General features: G+C 47.4%; 2 protein-coding genes and 1 long non-coding RNA gene across 4 annotated transcripts in view; 1 reads left to right on the plus strand and 2 right to left on the minus strand.

Annotated features, from left to right (window-relative positions):
- LOC126541892 (uncharacterized) overlaps nucleotides 1-2,858 on the minus strand; it is a 64,551-nt gene extending 61,693 nt beyond the window's left edge. The window contains exon 1 of the mRNA XM_050188859.3: nucleotides 2,652-2,858. The gene's annotated coding sequence lies outside the window, so the exon portion shown is untranslated. The remainder of the gene's footprint in view (nucleotides 1-2,651) is intronic.
- A 5,607-nt stretch (nucleotides 2,859-8,465) lies between these two features.
- On the minus strand, nucleotides 8,466-9,189 carry LOC140216384 (uncharacterized). Its single transcript, XR_011893036.1, has 2 exons — nucleotides 8,742-9,189; nucleotides 8,466-8,711 (listed from the first exon to the last, which is right to left on the minus strand). It is a non-coding gene; the product is annotated as an uncharacterized lncRNA (long non-coding RNA).
- Nucleotides 9,190-13,696: 4,507 nt separating this feature from the next.
- Nucleotides 13,697-16,811, plus strand: part of LOC126541874 (ribosomal protein S6 kinase-like 1) — a 32,705-nt gene continuing 29,590 nt past the window's right edge. For both annotated transcript variants that reach the window (XM_050188834.3, XM_055076358.2), the window contains exons 1-4: nucleotides 13,697-14,066; nucleotides 14,224-14,259; nucleotides 14,354-14,471; nucleotides 15,537-15,652. In XM_050188834.3, coding sequence (XP_050044791.1) covers nucleotides 13,965-14,066; nucleotides 14,224-14,259; nucleotides 14,354-14,471; nucleotides 15,537-15,652 — 372 coding nt within the window. In that variant the 5' untranslated portion in view covers nucleotides 13,697-13,964. The remainder of the gene's footprint in view (nucleotides 14,067-14,223; nucleotides 14,260-14,353; nucleotides 14,472-15,536; nucleotides 15,653-16,811) is intronic.

Below are 16,811 nucleotides of genomic sequence, written 5' to 3' on the forward strand. Positions count from 1 at the left end.
GTATGACGTAAGGATAGTAGTTTTATCGGCCGTATAAACTCGTAAACATTCGCTTACGAACTAACTTAACAAGTATGGTGTCACGCGTGCACAAGCAAACATGAACACATCTCACTCGATGACTGTGGAAATTCGCTGTAAAACTCTTGAGTGAGGAAGCGTGGCAGCAGCACCGTGCAAATCTACCTTCGTGCTGCATCTCGCTTCAACGCGAACTAAGCGGCGAAAACACAGCGCACACGAAGCTATCAGCACCCGGCATACTCTGTCCCCATCGCAGATCGCTTTCAAGAAAAGGTCTGCGCGGCCGTGTGTCGCCGCGCCATACGCAGCAGCCGCCGGAGTAAAACACCCCCCTCCCTCCCCCTCCTCCCGATGCCTTGCGCATAGAGAAACATATAGGCAAAGGGCGGACACTCCCATAAGGACCTGCGGCCGAGTTACTGCACTGCCGCCAGCGCCGCGAGCGGCTGGGCAGACCGCTAACTTTGTCTTCCGATATTTTGGACGGGTGGGTTAGCTTTGCTTTGGTTTCGGTTTCCTGTTAAAATGTCAAAGTACGTCGTCTATGGTGGAGCGCAAGAGCTTTAATATTTCATCTTTAAGCATGCCGTACATACAGACGCAATAAACTCGACGCTCGCAACCTTTTTACTGGAGAAACGGCCAAGTTTGTCGACGAACCTAAGCAAGCCTAAATTAGCTCATGCAGGTTGGAAAAATAATGTGACCAGAGCTGTCTTTATTGCAATTTATTGTAGTTTCTGGGCCACTTTCTTCAGTTGCAAGAAATAGGAAGGAGTGACTCTATGCAAAAGAAGTCTTTCTTTTTTCTTGTTTACATTGGAAATTGCACAGAAAGAACACTGGATCACGCACACTCGATAAAGACACAGACACAGACCGCCACAAGAATGTTTTAGCTATGACGAACCACGCGTCAAGGAAAACGGGCACTTGTGAACCAGCCCAAGCGCATTAATCGGTAATATACAGTGAGGTAAACAGCCTTCACAAAACGATCCGAAATACGCATTACACTGCTCGAGGCCCGGCAAATAAAACGTTTGTGTGATGATATGGGTGATCCAGAGATAACAATTTCTGTCTTTTAAACCGAAGATGTTGCGAGTGACTTTTGGAAAATTACGCGTTATGAGTAGGCTCTTCCGGAAATGCGAAACCAACATATCCATTTCCAGCGGTGGACCTTTCTTGAACCGGCCCCACCTTATATCTTCCGGTAGCTCCGCGGCACGGCGCTGCTGTCGGTTGTGGAAGATGGCGCTTACTCTCCACGACAATGCGAGGCCACATGTGGCGATCAGAACCGCCGACAAGCTCCGGTCATTTCACTGGGAGAGTCTGGACCACCCACCATACAATCCTGACCTCTCCCCTAGTGATTTCCCCGTTTTCGGTCCGCTGAAGAAGTTCCTGCTAGGACAGCGATTCACGTGCAACGACGAAGCCAAGACAGCAGTCCGACGGTGGTTCCACAGTCAGCCGGACAAATTCTGCCACAAGGGCATCTCAAATTTAGTGCTGCGATGGGACAAATGTCTGAACCGGTATGGGGACTATGTGGAAAAATAGTGTAAGGTACGTAGAATAGGGTGTATATTTGTAATTACTATACCTTATTTTCGCTTCTCATGCATATATATATGTGTGTCTATATATATATATATATATATATATATATATATATATATATATATATATATAGACACACCCACGTACACGGAAAGAGATGCATGAGAAGCACAACTTCGCTGTTGTTTTTGGTTTATATGCCCAACTGTATCAGTCGGTGGACCGATTTTTTTCAAGCCCTGTCCCACCAAACTGTTCGTTTGATTGGAGTTCCATGTCCCAAAGCAACACCTGTGCCGCCGCGAAAACGTGACTTCGTGGTATTAGAGCGCCAGATGAGCCACCGTGGTGAGTGCGCAAGGCAGACTCGAAACCAATCACTAATTAAGGAATGCACTCGAGACCCCGATGCATTTACTGGCTATGCGGAAGCTCACCTCCCTGTACACCAGCATAAAGATCTTTGCGACCGATTGTACAGGATGGTGCGCCAGTAGGTTAATCCGAACAATTAGGCACACCGTAGCAAATTTCATATACAGTGAGTGGTGTTGGCTCGAACTTCACCCAAAGAAACTTGCTATGTCGGGTTCTTGGAATTAAGGCTTAAGACGTGGTTCGCATTCTGCATTTCAGTGGCGACAGGCTTTAGAGCAGTCTAAAGCAAATCAGGCGACGGTCATCAGCTGTGCAAGAAATAAAAAATTTAATTATGGGGTTTAACATGCCAAAACCACTTTCTGATGATGACGCACGCCGTAGTGGAGGATTCCGTAAAGTTCGACCACCAGGGGTTCTTTAACGTGCACCTAAATCAAAGTACACGGGTGCTTTCCCATTTCACGCCCATTGAAATGCTGTCGCCGCGGTCGGGATTCGATCCCGTGACCTCGTGCTCAGCAGCCGAATGTGCAAGAAATAAGGCGTCCTCGTGCAAATTCACCAGGACACGCAAGCACTGCACACTGCTTATGCTGGCTGCTAACAACACTCGTTTGGTTTCATCCGTATAGAAGGTTTTGCTTTCTTTTTTAACTGACTGTCACGCTTCTTACCTCTGTCTCTCCTGCAGATCCCAACCGGCCGCGCGCGCGACGACCCCACGCTGGCGCAGGGAACCAGCTCGTTGAAACCACCACTCTCGAACGAATGCGCCCAGCGGACCACGTGTCGGAGGAACGATGCTATCGCGCGCGCGGGACGGCAGGCCACCAGGTGAACCCGCTGCTGGCCGTCCGGTGTGTAAGGGATGGAGGAGCGGGCGAGACTGTGATCTTTTGGACATGAGTCGATATATCGGCCACAGAGGGCCGGCCGCGCTCCGGTTATTTCCGCGCCGACCTTGTCGCAATCGGCGAACGTATAAGGGGGAACAAACAGCGTGCCCCATTGATTGCGCCTGGACGCGCGGTGGCCTTGCGTCTCTCCCCGTACGGTGTTGCCGGATTCGGCAATCTTTGCAAGTGTCTTCGTACACATACGCCGTGCGGCGATCGTCTTTTACAAAAGCACGCGCGCGGGAGGACGGGCATGGAGGTGCACGCGCGGTTTTGCATACATGTGACGGTGCCAGTATTTGCGAGCCCCCGCCACACACGCACGCACATGTTGCTGTGCGCGGTGCGTGCGGTATCCGCCCCTTTCGCCTCCTCGAGATAAACTGAGGAAGAAGAATCGCGTAATATTACTCACCCGTATCAGATTCTATGAGCGCACAGAATATCGCGACGTTCATGTATGTCGGTAGGCATGCCAACCGAACCTCTACAACAGCACCCCGTCGCCGCTATCTTGATCATCGTGTCTCATATTTTAGTCGGTTAGGACAAGGTACGTTTCAGGGAATGGAGATCGCGTAATAAAGTCCTAATGGACTCGCTCAATGAACGACGGTAAACGTAGTGATTGGTATACAGGTTGCTTGTCCTCGCTTTCTGAAAAGGTCGCCTCGGGCAGAAATGGAATAAGGATGTTAAAGGTCAGTTTAGGATACAGCAGACATCTATTCTAGAAGGTAATTGATTTTGTTGTCACCTCATCGACCACAACACCGTAGAAACGCTTTCTTTCTCTCTCTCTCTCTCTCTCTCTCTCTATATATATATATATATATATATATATATATATATATATATATATATATATATACACATGGGGGGGGGGCATCCTTGATGATTTTGTATGCCATCTAGTCATTATAGATAGCCGCCTATGCGTAGAGAAGAACGTACTCCCAAGTCGCTAACTGAGCCCCTCTGGTGAACATCTAGTCGATCCTACCGCCATGCCGCGTAATGACCACTGGGTTCGATCATGGTGTTTAGGGTGACGCCAAACACTTCCTCGTGTAACGGGTGTATACCACTGGTTGGCCGGGTTCGATCTCTTGCCGCTTTGTCCGAAAGAGCCTGGGCGAGTGCAATGCCGTGGCGTGTGGCCGCATAGAACAAGGAAGACTTCTCATGACGCAGAAGCGTGACCACCATGAGATGTAGACGCTGACCGGAGCAGCGACAGTAGTATGACGACGACGGTGTGACGACAACCAACTACATGACGACCATATGGAATGACCACGCCGTAGTTCTGACTATGGTGTGACCATAGGCACCGACTACGAGGGGTCTCCGGGGCCCGAGCCTCCTCCGAAGTTTTCTGAGGGGAGGGCCGCGAGCCTCCAATGAGGGCGAGAAAAATAAAAAATAAAGGACGCCCGCGCACTTAGATTTAAGAACACGTTAAAGAACATTATACGGTGTCAAACTTAATCCGGACTCCGCCACTTCCGCGTGCCTCATAATCGGATTGTGGTCTTAGCACGTACAGCCCGATAATTCAATTATAAAGGTTAATACTTCTGCCACGATGCGATGTGCCATGTGAAGCAATGCACATGCTCGACGCTCTCAGAGGTTACGAAGTAGGGCGTACAACAACGCCCTACTTCGTAACTACTATACTAATATACTACTAACTACTACTATAATACTAACTACTATATATATATATATATATATATATATATATATATATATATATATATATATATATATATATATATATATATAGAACTTGAGTGGTGCTACAAGGTAAACAGAACAAGTATTTAATTTCGACAGTTTCGATCAGTGGACCGATCTTCATCAGGGTTTACAAAAAAATGGCAGTTCGGCCCTGGTAGTGAACATACCAGACCGGGTGCCCGGTCGTTCTTACATACATCAAACCGAGAGGAACAGTTGTGACAGTGATTGATTTTCGGCGCCTTGGCAGATTTACAGCGGCCTTTGGCAGCTATGCAGGGCAAGAGGAAGGCGGAGTCACATGTATGTAGAGCAAGGAGGTCAGTGAAGAAAAAAAAAGGGGAAAAAGAAAGAAAAAGGAAAGAAAAAGAAAAAAGCACACAGGAGGAGGGAGACGTAAGTCGGAGAGTGAGGGGGGCGGGAAGTAGCGGCAGCCAGGTTCCCGTGCACCCGAGGCAAGGAGGGAGAAAACGGTCGCTCCGCAGCACCAGTGCGTGGGCTGCCGTTGTAGCGGGAGAGAGGGCAAGTTGAATCGGGTGGCGGGGGGCACAATAGAGAAGGGGCCCAGAAGGAAGACAGAAGAGCGGCAACTTGTGGAAAGAAACACAGTGTCACAGTACACATATACAAGGCACGGCCCGTTCCGGCAACTCTGTGGTCCAGCTACGGTGCGAAAAAATATATATATAGTTCCAAAAAAGAATATATGCGTGGGATTCGCAAAGCAAGTGCGCCCATGGGCTTAGATTTAGGGAGCCGAGTTAAATAGCTTGAGAGATTGACTGGCCAACACTGCAGGTACGGCGCGATCCGGCACTTTTTGGTCCCGCGAGTTCATGACGTTGCGTAAAACAATTGACAAGCGTGTGCGATTTGAGATGCATGCCTCTAATATGAATAAATATTTAGCCTCGGGCATCGCACCGAAGGGTCTTCAGGTAAAACAGAAGCTGGCAATGGACACCTTTGACGAAAAAGAAAGAGAGCAGTGGAATGCTATACTGCGGGAGGCCTCGCTTGGGCTCACTCGGCTGGTGGCACAACATAGCGTGCGTAGAGCATCGCAGCTTAAAAACGAGGAGCACCTTTTGTTGTGTCAGTCAAAGCTCACTGAATTGGAAGCGCTGGAACTGGTAAAGTACGAGGGAAAGAAAAATGTCAATATCCAAGAACAACAAAGAAAGAAACGGGAGCGTGACAATATCCCAACGGCCATCAGAGCTGATTCTCAAGGCCAAAACCTTGAATCCGAGGCGGGCGATTGTTCTGAAGTAATCAGTGGAAAACAGCACGAGACAGTGGGCAATGCCTCAAATGTCATAAACTTGTCGAGTAGCCCATTGTCGAGTGCACAACTAAATCTCCTTTCGAAAGGTCTAACTTTTTGTCCGGCGTCAGGAAGGATGAACGAGTTTCAATTGTTTCAAGATTTGGATGACTTCGCGAGAAATTTGCGACTACGGGAGTACTTTTATGATCGAAAAACTACAGAAGGGCGTCTTGATCAGCTACCTGAACTCTCCGAAAAATCATGGACACCTGGCGAGGCACGCGACAAATACTTGGACATGTATATTTGTGCGGTTCAAAAAGACATTATAAAAGAGTACGAGAGGCATCGTCCCATCCGCAGTAACCTCTCAAAAGAGGAAGAGCAGGCACTGCGAACTCTACGTGATGATCAGACAATTGTCATTAAGCCAGCGGACAAGGGTGGTGCAGTGGTGGTACTTGACCGGAGTGTTTACATAGCCGAAGGTTTCCGTCAACTGGGAAACTCTAAATTTTACAGAGAACTCCCAAGCAATCCTACCGACAAATTTGAAAGCGAAATAAAGGACGCCCTAACCACTCTGCGCAAGGCAGGGCAGGTAACCGATAAGACGTTCAAAGCATTGATACCAAGAAACTCTGGCCCCGGCCGTTTCTACCTACTCCCCAAAATTCACAAAATAAACAATCCCGGTCGGCCTATCGTTTCCAGTAATGGAACAGTGACTGAGAAAATATCCAGCTTTATTGACAGTCTCATTAAGGACATCCCATCTTCATTCCCCTCGTACATTAAAGACACAAATCATTTCCTTCGGGAGGTATCAAACCTGACGGTACCGGCGGGGGGTTACTTGGTCACTATGGATGTCGCATCTTTGTACACCAACATACCTCACGCCGAGGGCATAGCTTCCGCAGTTTCAGCTTACGCTGGCTCCAGCCGACCTAGGCAATTAGATAAAGATACAGTTGAGACTCTTTTAAATCTAGTACTGAAATATAATCACTTTGAGTTCGAGGACAAGCATTATTTGCAAATCAGTGGAACCGCCATGGGAACGAAGATGGCGCCAAATTATGCAAATATCTTTATGGCATCTTTAGAAATACCCTTCCTCGCAAACTCGGCCGTAAAACCAATATTTTATAAGCGATTCCTGGATGACATTTTCTTTGTGTGGGCCGACAATGAACAAAGACTCTTAGACTTCATTTCCAATTTCAATTCCCTGCACCCGTCAATCTGCTTTACGCACAACTTCTCCCAAGATAGTATTCACTTCCTCGACGTCACTCTGTCACTGAGTGGCGGTCGCATTTACACGTCCCTATACAAAAAGCCGACAGATCGTCAGCAATATCTGCATTTTTATAGTAGCCACCCCCATCACTGCAAAACAGGCATTCCGTACTCCCAGGCCCACAGATACAGAAGAGTCTGTTCCGAATCTGCGCAATTTGAGCGACACGCGGAGGAACTGAAATCTGCTCTCATACGCCAAAAATATCCTCCAAAAATAGTAGACGATGCCATTGAACGCGCCCGCAGCTTAGATCGAGCACAGATAATGGGAAAAAAGGTTAGCGATACCAATACACAATCAGATCCAAACTTGGTCCTCACATACACCACCGGTGCTCCGCGGGTCAATGCCATTCTCACCCGCCATTTTAATATCATGAAACAGAGCATCCGACTCGCTACTATCTTCAAGCAGCCGCCTCGGGTTGTGTATAGAAGAAACAAAAATTTAAGGGATTTGTTAGTCAGGGCGAGGACACAGAAGTCAAACACGCCCAAGGGCTGTCGACCGTGTGGGAAACCTCGTTGCAAGGTATGCCGTCACATGACAACAGCAGACACGGCTGAAGCATCGAACTCGCCCTTCGTATATAAAATTACCGAAAATCTTGACTGTGATTCCAGTAACGTCGTGTACAAAATTCGATGCGAGGTGTGTAGGCAGGAATATATCGGCCAAACAGAGACCCCTTTTCGCCTGCGGTTTAACAATTACCGCGCGCATGTGAAAAGTCTCCCCAATTTACCCTTCTCCAGGCACGTTCGGCTGCCAGATCACTCCTTTGAACGCGTGAGCGTTGTGCTCTTGCAATCTGGTTTTCAACACACCCGTGCACGCGAGCAGAGAGAATCTTTTTTCATCGATAAATTTGGAACGTACACTAAAGGAATTAATGAGAGTCCGGGGCGGCTGACGTGCCTCCGGGATATGCCGTGAAAGTGCATGGGAAACGCGAATACATGTTCTGTACTCTGAAATTGAGACGCTGGCTATTCACTGCTTGCTCACCCCTCCGCATGCGCCTCAAGGGCGCGAGCGGAAAACCAATAAATTCAGTTTCCTGGACCCTGCCACTGAAGTGGTCATTCTGAGTGACCTATTGCCCTTCTTGAAATACGCACGTGCTGACTTGATGGCAGTTGTCTGTTAAACGTTCAAAAATTGGACCACAAGGAGGCTATTTAACTCGGCTCCCTAAATCTAAGCCCATGGGCGCACTTGCTTTGCGAATCCCACGCATATATTCTTTTTTGGAACTATATATATATATTTTTTTTTCGCACCGTAGCTGGACCACAGAGTTGCCGGAACGGGCCGTGCCTTGTATATGTGTACTGTGACACTGTGTTTCTTTCCACAAGTTGCCGCTCTTCTGTCTTCCTTCTGGGCCCCTTCTCTATTGTGCCCCCCGCCACCCGTTTCAACTTGCCCTCTCTCCCGCTACAACGGCAGCCCACGCACTGGTGCTGCGGAGCGACCGTTTTCTCCCTCCTTGCCTCGGGTGCACGGGAACCTGGCCAACAATTCTCTAGAGGGTGTTGACCTGGCTGCCGCTACTTCCCGCCCCCCTCACTCTCCGACTTACGTCTCCCTCCTCCTGTGTGCTTTTTTCTTTTTCTTTCCTTTTTCTTTCTTTTTCCCCTTTTTTTCCTCACTGACCTCCTTGCTCTACATACATGTGACTCCGCCTTCCTCTTGCCCTGCATAGCTGCCAAAGGCCGCTGTAAATCTGCCAAGGCGCCGAAAATCAATCACTGTCACAACTGTTCCTCTCGGTTTGATGTATGTAAGAACGACCGGGCACCCGGTCTGGTGTCTTCATTACCAGGGCCGAACTGCCATTTTTTTGTAAACCCTGATGAAGATCGGTCCACCGATCGAAACTGTCGAAATTAAATACTTGTTCTGTTTACCTTGTAGCACCACTCAAGTTCTTTACGTTTGAAAGGTAGCCTGAAGAATCCCTCTTTGCCTACTATATATATATATATATAATACCGGATAATGTAACTCCGCTAAATATAGCGAAATGTCCTTATCATTAGTCACTTTAGGAGGACAAAAAAAAATGCTGGGAGTTTCTTCAAGTGGTTACGTCCGCCCAAACGAGAGCACTCATCGCCTTAGACCTAAAAGGGGCATTCGATAATGTTGAACATGACCTCATCCTTCGCAATTTTGCACATTCACACTGTGGAATTCGTATGTACAACTATATCCGCGCATTTCTTCGAGATCGCACAGCCACCGTAGGAATGGGACCGCATCGATCCGGTACGATTCGCCTTGTAGGACGCGGGACACTCCAGGGCTCAGTTCTTTCCCCTACTCTATTCAATATCGCGCTCGCAGGGCTCCCCCGGCTACTCGACCATATCCCTGATGTCGCCCACGCTATTTATGCGGACGACATTACTATCTGGTCGACACGAAGTTCTGACGGAGCCATTCAGGACCGACTGCAGCAAGCAGTCGATACAGTTTCCGAGTACGCGAGAAAATGCGGCTTAAGATGTGCACCGGAAAAGTCGGAGCTCATAATCATTCGCCCCCGGAGCCGTTCCTCTACTGGGGACCTATCACTGTGCACGCGGATGGCACACCGATGCCACAGGTTGATCGTGCTCGTATCCTCGGCCTACACGTCCAAGCGGATGGCAGGTCAAACTACACTGTTTCCCTTCTATCCAGACAGATTGATCAAATTCTGGCCATAATCCGGAGGGTCTCCAACAGGCGCTCGGGCCTTCGAGAAGAGGACCTGCTGCGCTTGGTGGAGGCATGCGTGATCAGCCGCCTTACATACCATGTCCCATTTCAGCGGTTGACCCAAGCGCAACTTCACATAGACGCAATGATTCGCAAAGCGACGAAGCTGGCCCATGGCCTCCCGAACTATACTTCCACACACCGTCTCCTTAACTTAGGGACACATAACACACTAGGCGAGCTGCTAGAGGCACATTGGGTCAGCCATCGCCAGCACCTCCTACTCACTCCTACTGGCCGCCATCTTCTCACACGGCTAGGATACTCTGTCCCACCCCTTGAGTCTGATACCCGTCCAACGATCTTGTCGTCAGCGATACGCCAAGCACTAAGTATTCATCCATTGCCACGTAATATGCACCCCAAGCATGACAAAGGGCGGCGCAAAGCCCGTGTACGATACATTGGCCGCATGCTTGCAAACATCCCGGAAACACATACTTTATACACGGACACATCACGCACTCAAGAGGGGTATACCTCGGTAGTTTTGGATGGCACCGAATCCCTGAGAGACTCTGCTGCAATGCACGGAACAAATGCCGCTAACGGAGAAATTCTCGGTGTTGCTTTTGCAATTCGATACGCCATCCGTGTTCCTGAGGAAGTGTATATATTGACGGACTCGCAACAGGCATGCCGGGCGTTCCTATCAGCTCACGGCATCCCGAGAGCGGCGCACCAAATTCTCAAACAGATCCCGCAAAATACACCAACCACACCTCCCCGCATCCACTTACTCTGGACCCCTGGTCATACCTCGCTGCCGGGTAACGAACGCGCACATGTGGTTGCCCGAGAAATTTCCCTCCGGGCGACCCGGCGTGGTGAGGCGACTAGTTCAGAGAGGGGGGATCCCTTGCTCCGTTACAAAGACATACTCCGTCATTATACACGCATTCGTCGCACCCACGCCGCACCACCGCCGTCCTTCTCGCGGGAGGAAGCAGTGGCATTACGCCAGTTACAAACCGCAACTTTTCCAAATCTTGTCTCTCTCAATAAATTCTACCCACACTGTTATGCAGATCGTTGCCCTGGCTGTGGCAGCTCGCCCACAATCTTCCACGTCACGATTGAGTGCACTGCAAACCTCTTTCCTTCCTTGCCAACTCTCCTTTACCCCCTACGCAACAAAGAGCTGTGGGACGATGCCCTCCGCGACAGACCTCCCGAGGTCCTCCGAGCTGTGATATAACGGGCTCGAAATATCACCGGAATCATCTTAGGGACCCTGGACTAAGGGTTCCTCCCACACTGCTCTCGCCATTCAAATATTATTAATAAAGATGTTTTACTCTCTCTCTCAAGTGGTTACTAACAACATACAGTCAGTTTCGTGCTTTGCTTTTCTCCTTTTCTTGCTCGTTACATGTAATACCTGTAGCCTGGGACACCGTGTATACGGCATTCCACGCTTGAGAAGCAGGTAAGTGAGTGTGCCCGTAAGTGATAATTGAAATGGAGTCTAAAGGGGTTGCGACTTGGCTCCTGGAAGCATTATAATATACCTATAGACTACCTTAGTATACCGCGTGCAATCGTAATCAAACCTTACCTCATCCTGTGCAGTATATACGCGGTCTCCAGCAGAGCACTGGACGCTTCAGAGGGAGAACATTTTATGGGTGTCTTTGGTTCCTCATCAGATGACCGTATATATAGACGCCCGGATGTAGATATGCAACGGCGAAGTGTGGCAGGAAGTCATCGGCCGCGGGAGCCTCGGCAGACGGCAGCAGTACGATCGAGCGCAGACCATGCCTCCCGCATTGAGATTATTCATTATTTATGTCACGTATTCTTTATCGAAGTCAAAGCGCGATCAGCTTGTCCTGGGTTGGCGCGTTGTCGTGGAGAAGAATGGGCAAATAATGGGTGAACTCCTATCTTTCGTCTGGAGTCGTCAAGAATTAGAGCATTACGTTTGCTGTTTCAAGGTGTTTTGCACACGGATCGCGAGGGTTTGCTCGATTTATCTGTGTCCTACATACGAGCACCATTGGAATCAGCAAAGCAGGCGGGGATCGGAGGGCGTGGTCTAACAAAATTTCACTCGATAAGCATAAAAAATTATAATTTAATTCGCACATCGCGAATAAGGATGGTCGATTAAGTTTTTTTTACTCGATTAACTATTAATCATTCATCATTTTAGCCTATAATCGCTTTTGACGCACAGTTTTTTCATTTAATAATTGATTATTAGAAATTCTTGCCGGGTGATCTAAATAAGGTTGAAACACAGTTATCTGCTTTTGTAGGACCATATTTTAACGTTTGAGAGGTGGAACCAAGTTTGAAACAGAAGTGCATAAACGTTTGATAAAGAATAATCTTGAGCTTGTTGAATACTAAATATAGTTGGCACTAGTGACTATTGAAAAGATAAACAATATATGTTATAAAATGGCACTTAGCGCAGAATTAAATAATATACATGGCACTGGTGAATCTCTCTACAGTACCTTTAAACAAGAAATAAGCAAAAATGACAAAAGTTAAAAGTTGAAGTCCAACTGAAGTATGCAAGAAATTTCTGTATGCGTAGGGGAAAAGAAAATTGCTGGCTCAGGATATTAACCCACACGCTCTTTTCTACAGAGCGAAGGAATGTCAATTGGCTGGGATGTTCGGGTGAAACCGACAGCTTGTCTGAATGGCCACACAACAAGCATGCGATAATAAATGCTCGAACGCTATAAATATGCTGGACTAGGCATGAACTCTATCGCTATGTGAAATACATGGCCCCAAACCGGCGCGAATGCTGTGCCACGTCTTTAGTGTACTGGGAGTGGCACGACGATCAACGACTGGGTTGCTACAGTACTCCTTGAATTGCGAGGGTGTTTCAAGGCCTCCGACTTCGCCGGCGTGGTGGCGTCTGCAGTGTAGTGGGAGAGGGGGAGGCGCTCGGCTCAGCGTCACTCGAGACTAGGAAAAATAGTCGACAGTCGCTCTACCACAGCCGCACAGTCACTGCTCCTGCGCCGCCATTCCAGCACGACAATTTTCGCGCAACTCCTGTCAAAACTCTCGGAAACGATTAATTTAACCGGTCTAGTCGATTAAGTCGATTAAATGAAAGGTAGACATCGCTGACGATTAATCGTTTTGTGGGACACATTTAATCAATTAGTCGATTAATCATTCATCGATATTGCCAACCCTAAATTCGCGAACTGCTCGAACTTTACGGCGCCCTTCGTTCTTTCGCACAGTGGGCGCTTTCAGCGAGGAATCGCCGCGATGCCACTTGTTCAAAGCTTCCATTTAGAGGCGGATAAATAGACCGATATACTACGGCGCTATATGGCTGCTCAACACCGCGTTACATCGTTAATCTCTGCTATCGTAAATTTCAAATTGAATATCGCGCCTTGATACGGCACTGACGTGCGTTCGGAGAACCATGTAGTGAGAAACGCTATGCGGAGAACATATTAACTAACGTTTGTATCCGCCAATAATTTTCTTTCATAAGATGTAAAGTAATGTTATTACCAACAATATAAAATCATTTTTACCAGTAAGTTTAGTATATTAAGTGTTTACTTCTATGACGTGTTTCTGGCTCCCGACGTTTCGCCCGGCGCACTCAACATGAAAAAGCATAGCCTCTAAGACCAACATGCTAAACGACCACGAGGGGCGACGGCGCATCGGCTTCAGCAAGTCAACATGGGTCAAGGCAAGCAGTCAGGATTTTCTTGCGGATTTGTGTAGTTCGTGTTCGGTTCATCCGGTGTTATGGTGGTGGTGTGTGCCGTGTAAGCAGCCCAAGTGCCGCCGTGGAAGTTTGCTCTCGCGCCTCTCGTTTCAAGGATTACACGACAGGATGAAGAACATCGTGCAGTGTGACGTTCGTCACCGAAAGTTGTCGCGTCGGTGTTGTCTGTGACGTGACACAAGCTACCGATCGTCTTCCGTCATGGTTCACTCTGTGTTGTCGCTCGACTTGTCTCCTCCGCTCTGTTTATGATTTCACTCGACCATGTCAAAGCTACCAGGTCACAACGATTGGGTTAGGAGCTTCTGCGTGTCGAATCCGACACGACACAAGAAAGGCTACACCATCTACAAGGTTGTCTCCAAGGTAAACGATCGGCCCCTGGTTTTCAGACTGGTTGGGCGCTCTCGATCGACTGCCTCAATATAGTCTTACTTGATTCGCGCCTCTCGCAGAGATGCATAACTGCTCAGCGCGTAGAGTAGCATTATATGTCGAATGATATGTTTTATGACGTTCACAGGTGTTTCCCAAGAACTCGGTGGAAGCGGCCTCTCAGGTATGTATATTGGCGCGACCGTGCGTTCGTGGTTTCGTGCTTTTAATTGCTACATACGCGTCATTAACGGCTGGTTATGTGTCCTTGCCGTTAGGTCGTAGTATGGAAAAGGTACAGCGACTTCCGCAAGTTGTACAAGGCTCTCTTTCACCTTTACCAAGGCCTTCATTTGAAAGGAAACTTTCCGATGTTTGCCAAGGCTAGCTATTTTGGTGAGTATGTCTTCAGCGATCGCGATCACTGTTGTTTAACGCGCTCGGCTCATAATCGTAAGGAAATTGGGCAGCTTGACAGCGTTGAAGGGTGCTTTGTATTCAGAGGAAATTTAGCTGCGTGCATATCCATTTTACTGCTTAGTCGTATGTTACGTAATTGGCGCCAGCTGCAGCAGCGCTTGTCATAAGTAGTGCTCATTCCCTTTCACCGATGTTGTAATCTGCTATGTCGCGCGACTGGTTTAATTTTTGTGGCCGTTCAGTACGCTTAAATTGCCAGTTGTAGTTTTGTACATTATGTTTACATATGTGGAGCTTTCTTTTTGCTTCTTCTCTTGTTGCTATCTATTGAAATGCATTCTAGTTATTTGCGTACTGTGTCAGTTGGCAGTTGTTTACTATGAGAAGTCCTACATGTCGGCCGTGTCACAATTAATGCAATAAGAATTTTGTTGATACTTGTAGGTGGCAGCGATGTCCTGTATTAGAGGGTCGCTTTTACTTTGGGTATTCTGTCTTGAAAAACGATGATTAAAAGAAATTGAGGATTTTTATTGTTGCTACTGTCACCAAGTGCTCACAATTTTTGAATAAATCCCGCAGCCTCCGCTTCTCAGGCTGTTGTTTTGTTGTGGTAGTAGACCCCCCCCCCCCCTCCCTCCCTTCTTTTTTAAGTACATACAAAATTTATTTGACTGCGGTCCTTCTTATTTCTTTTTCCGATTTGGCAGCCTGTAATACTAAGGTGCAGCTGGCAGGGCGTAGTTTATTGTTTTAATTGCATTTTATTTTATTTATGATGCCCAACACAATTTTTAATGTCACCTCCTTGCTCCTCTCCTTCCTTAAAATTTAGCTGCATAATTCATATAGACTCAATTTAGACTCAATTCCCGAAATTAAAGTGCACGTGGCAAATGTTTGCCCCAGCTTGCATAGGGCAACTTTTCATTTTGAAATAACACACAAATAGCGTGTTTGTCTAAAACAATATGGGCCATTGTCCTCCTATCCTCATCTGTCTTGTGACGCTGCCATCGGCTGTCTTTCCGCACCACCAAGGTCGCTTCGAGGAAGAAACGGTAGAGGAACGGCGCAAGGCTGCTCTCTGCCTCTTGGAGTTTGCCGCCCAGTATCCCGTCCTCTTCAACAGCCAAGTGTTTGTAAAATTTTTCGAAGTAAGTCTGCGCATGGCCCACTGCTATCACCTAACATCGACAATGCACCACTGTTCTTTGTCTCTCTTGTCCTCTGTGCGATTTTACATGTTGCTTTTTCCAGTGCATTCTTTGCATATTGGGTTTTGGTTGTATGTGTGTGCTGTAGTAGATATCCATATACAGACATGTAACATATTTGAAAGCCAGTTCTTCGTGTGTTCAATTCATTTGTTCATGCCTGTTTACGTTTTGTGCCATATTGTGAAAGCTTTTTACATGTTTTATCACTTTTGCTATATAATACGCAGTTTGCGTGCCTATTTCTCTTTCTGGGCGTCAAGGTGATCATTTACCTTTCCTAGACCAAGCTCTATCCCTCTTTCCTGAAGATTCACTTTTGTTGTTGTTTTTTTTTCACTGGATAGCTGTTACTTTCTATAACTTGGCCAGGCTAACATAATGTGCACTCCATTTAGAACTGTCAACCATCTCGAATTTAGTGGGACAGTCCCGACCTTTAAGTAAATATCTCCACTTTTGCTCTTTTTTCTACTGGATAATAATAAATAAACTTGATTTTCTTTTTATATTGCCTGACAGCTTGGTTGGACGTTCTTCTCTTTTTTTCTTCGGCTGCACTGTCATAAACATAAAGCTGGTTTTGTTTTTGTAGTGGTTGTAGTTCTGGTATAGGCCCTAGCCATTGACAGTACCCTTATCTGCATTGGTAGCCATATCAGCCAGGCAGCTAGTGCACTTTTCTTGATGTAAACCTCAGACATGGTATACGACTACAGACTACACATACTGAAAGGCGGCTCCTGGAACTGGCAGGGTTGGTCGCCGCCAGTCGCCTCCTCCATATTTCGCCTCTCGACTACGTCCACTCGAGAGCTGGCGACCCCAACTCCATTTGGATGCCATGATTACACGTACTCTTTGCTTCCTACTCCACAAATCCGCATCACCATTATCAATTCAGATACTTTGAAATTTTGAATGAAAGACTTTACAGGAAATTGGGAAGCTTAGGGCATATAGGCAATTTTACCAACATGCCCTAGGCTTTGCAGTTGTGGGCGATAAGGCTCTGCAGGCAAGTGACAGCCACTGCTGTGTGTGACACTGGCCCACTGAGTTATCAGATAAGCTCACGTCGCTTTTCTGACATGGTAAT

This window comes from Dermacentor andersoni, chromosome 3, assembly GCF_023375885.2.
Source record: "Dermacentor andersoni chromosome 3, qqDerAnde1_hic_scaffold, whole genome shotgun sequence".
Lineage (NCBI taxonomy): Eukaryota > Metazoa > Arthropoda > Arachnida > Ixodida > Ixodidae > Dermacentor > Dermacentor andersoni.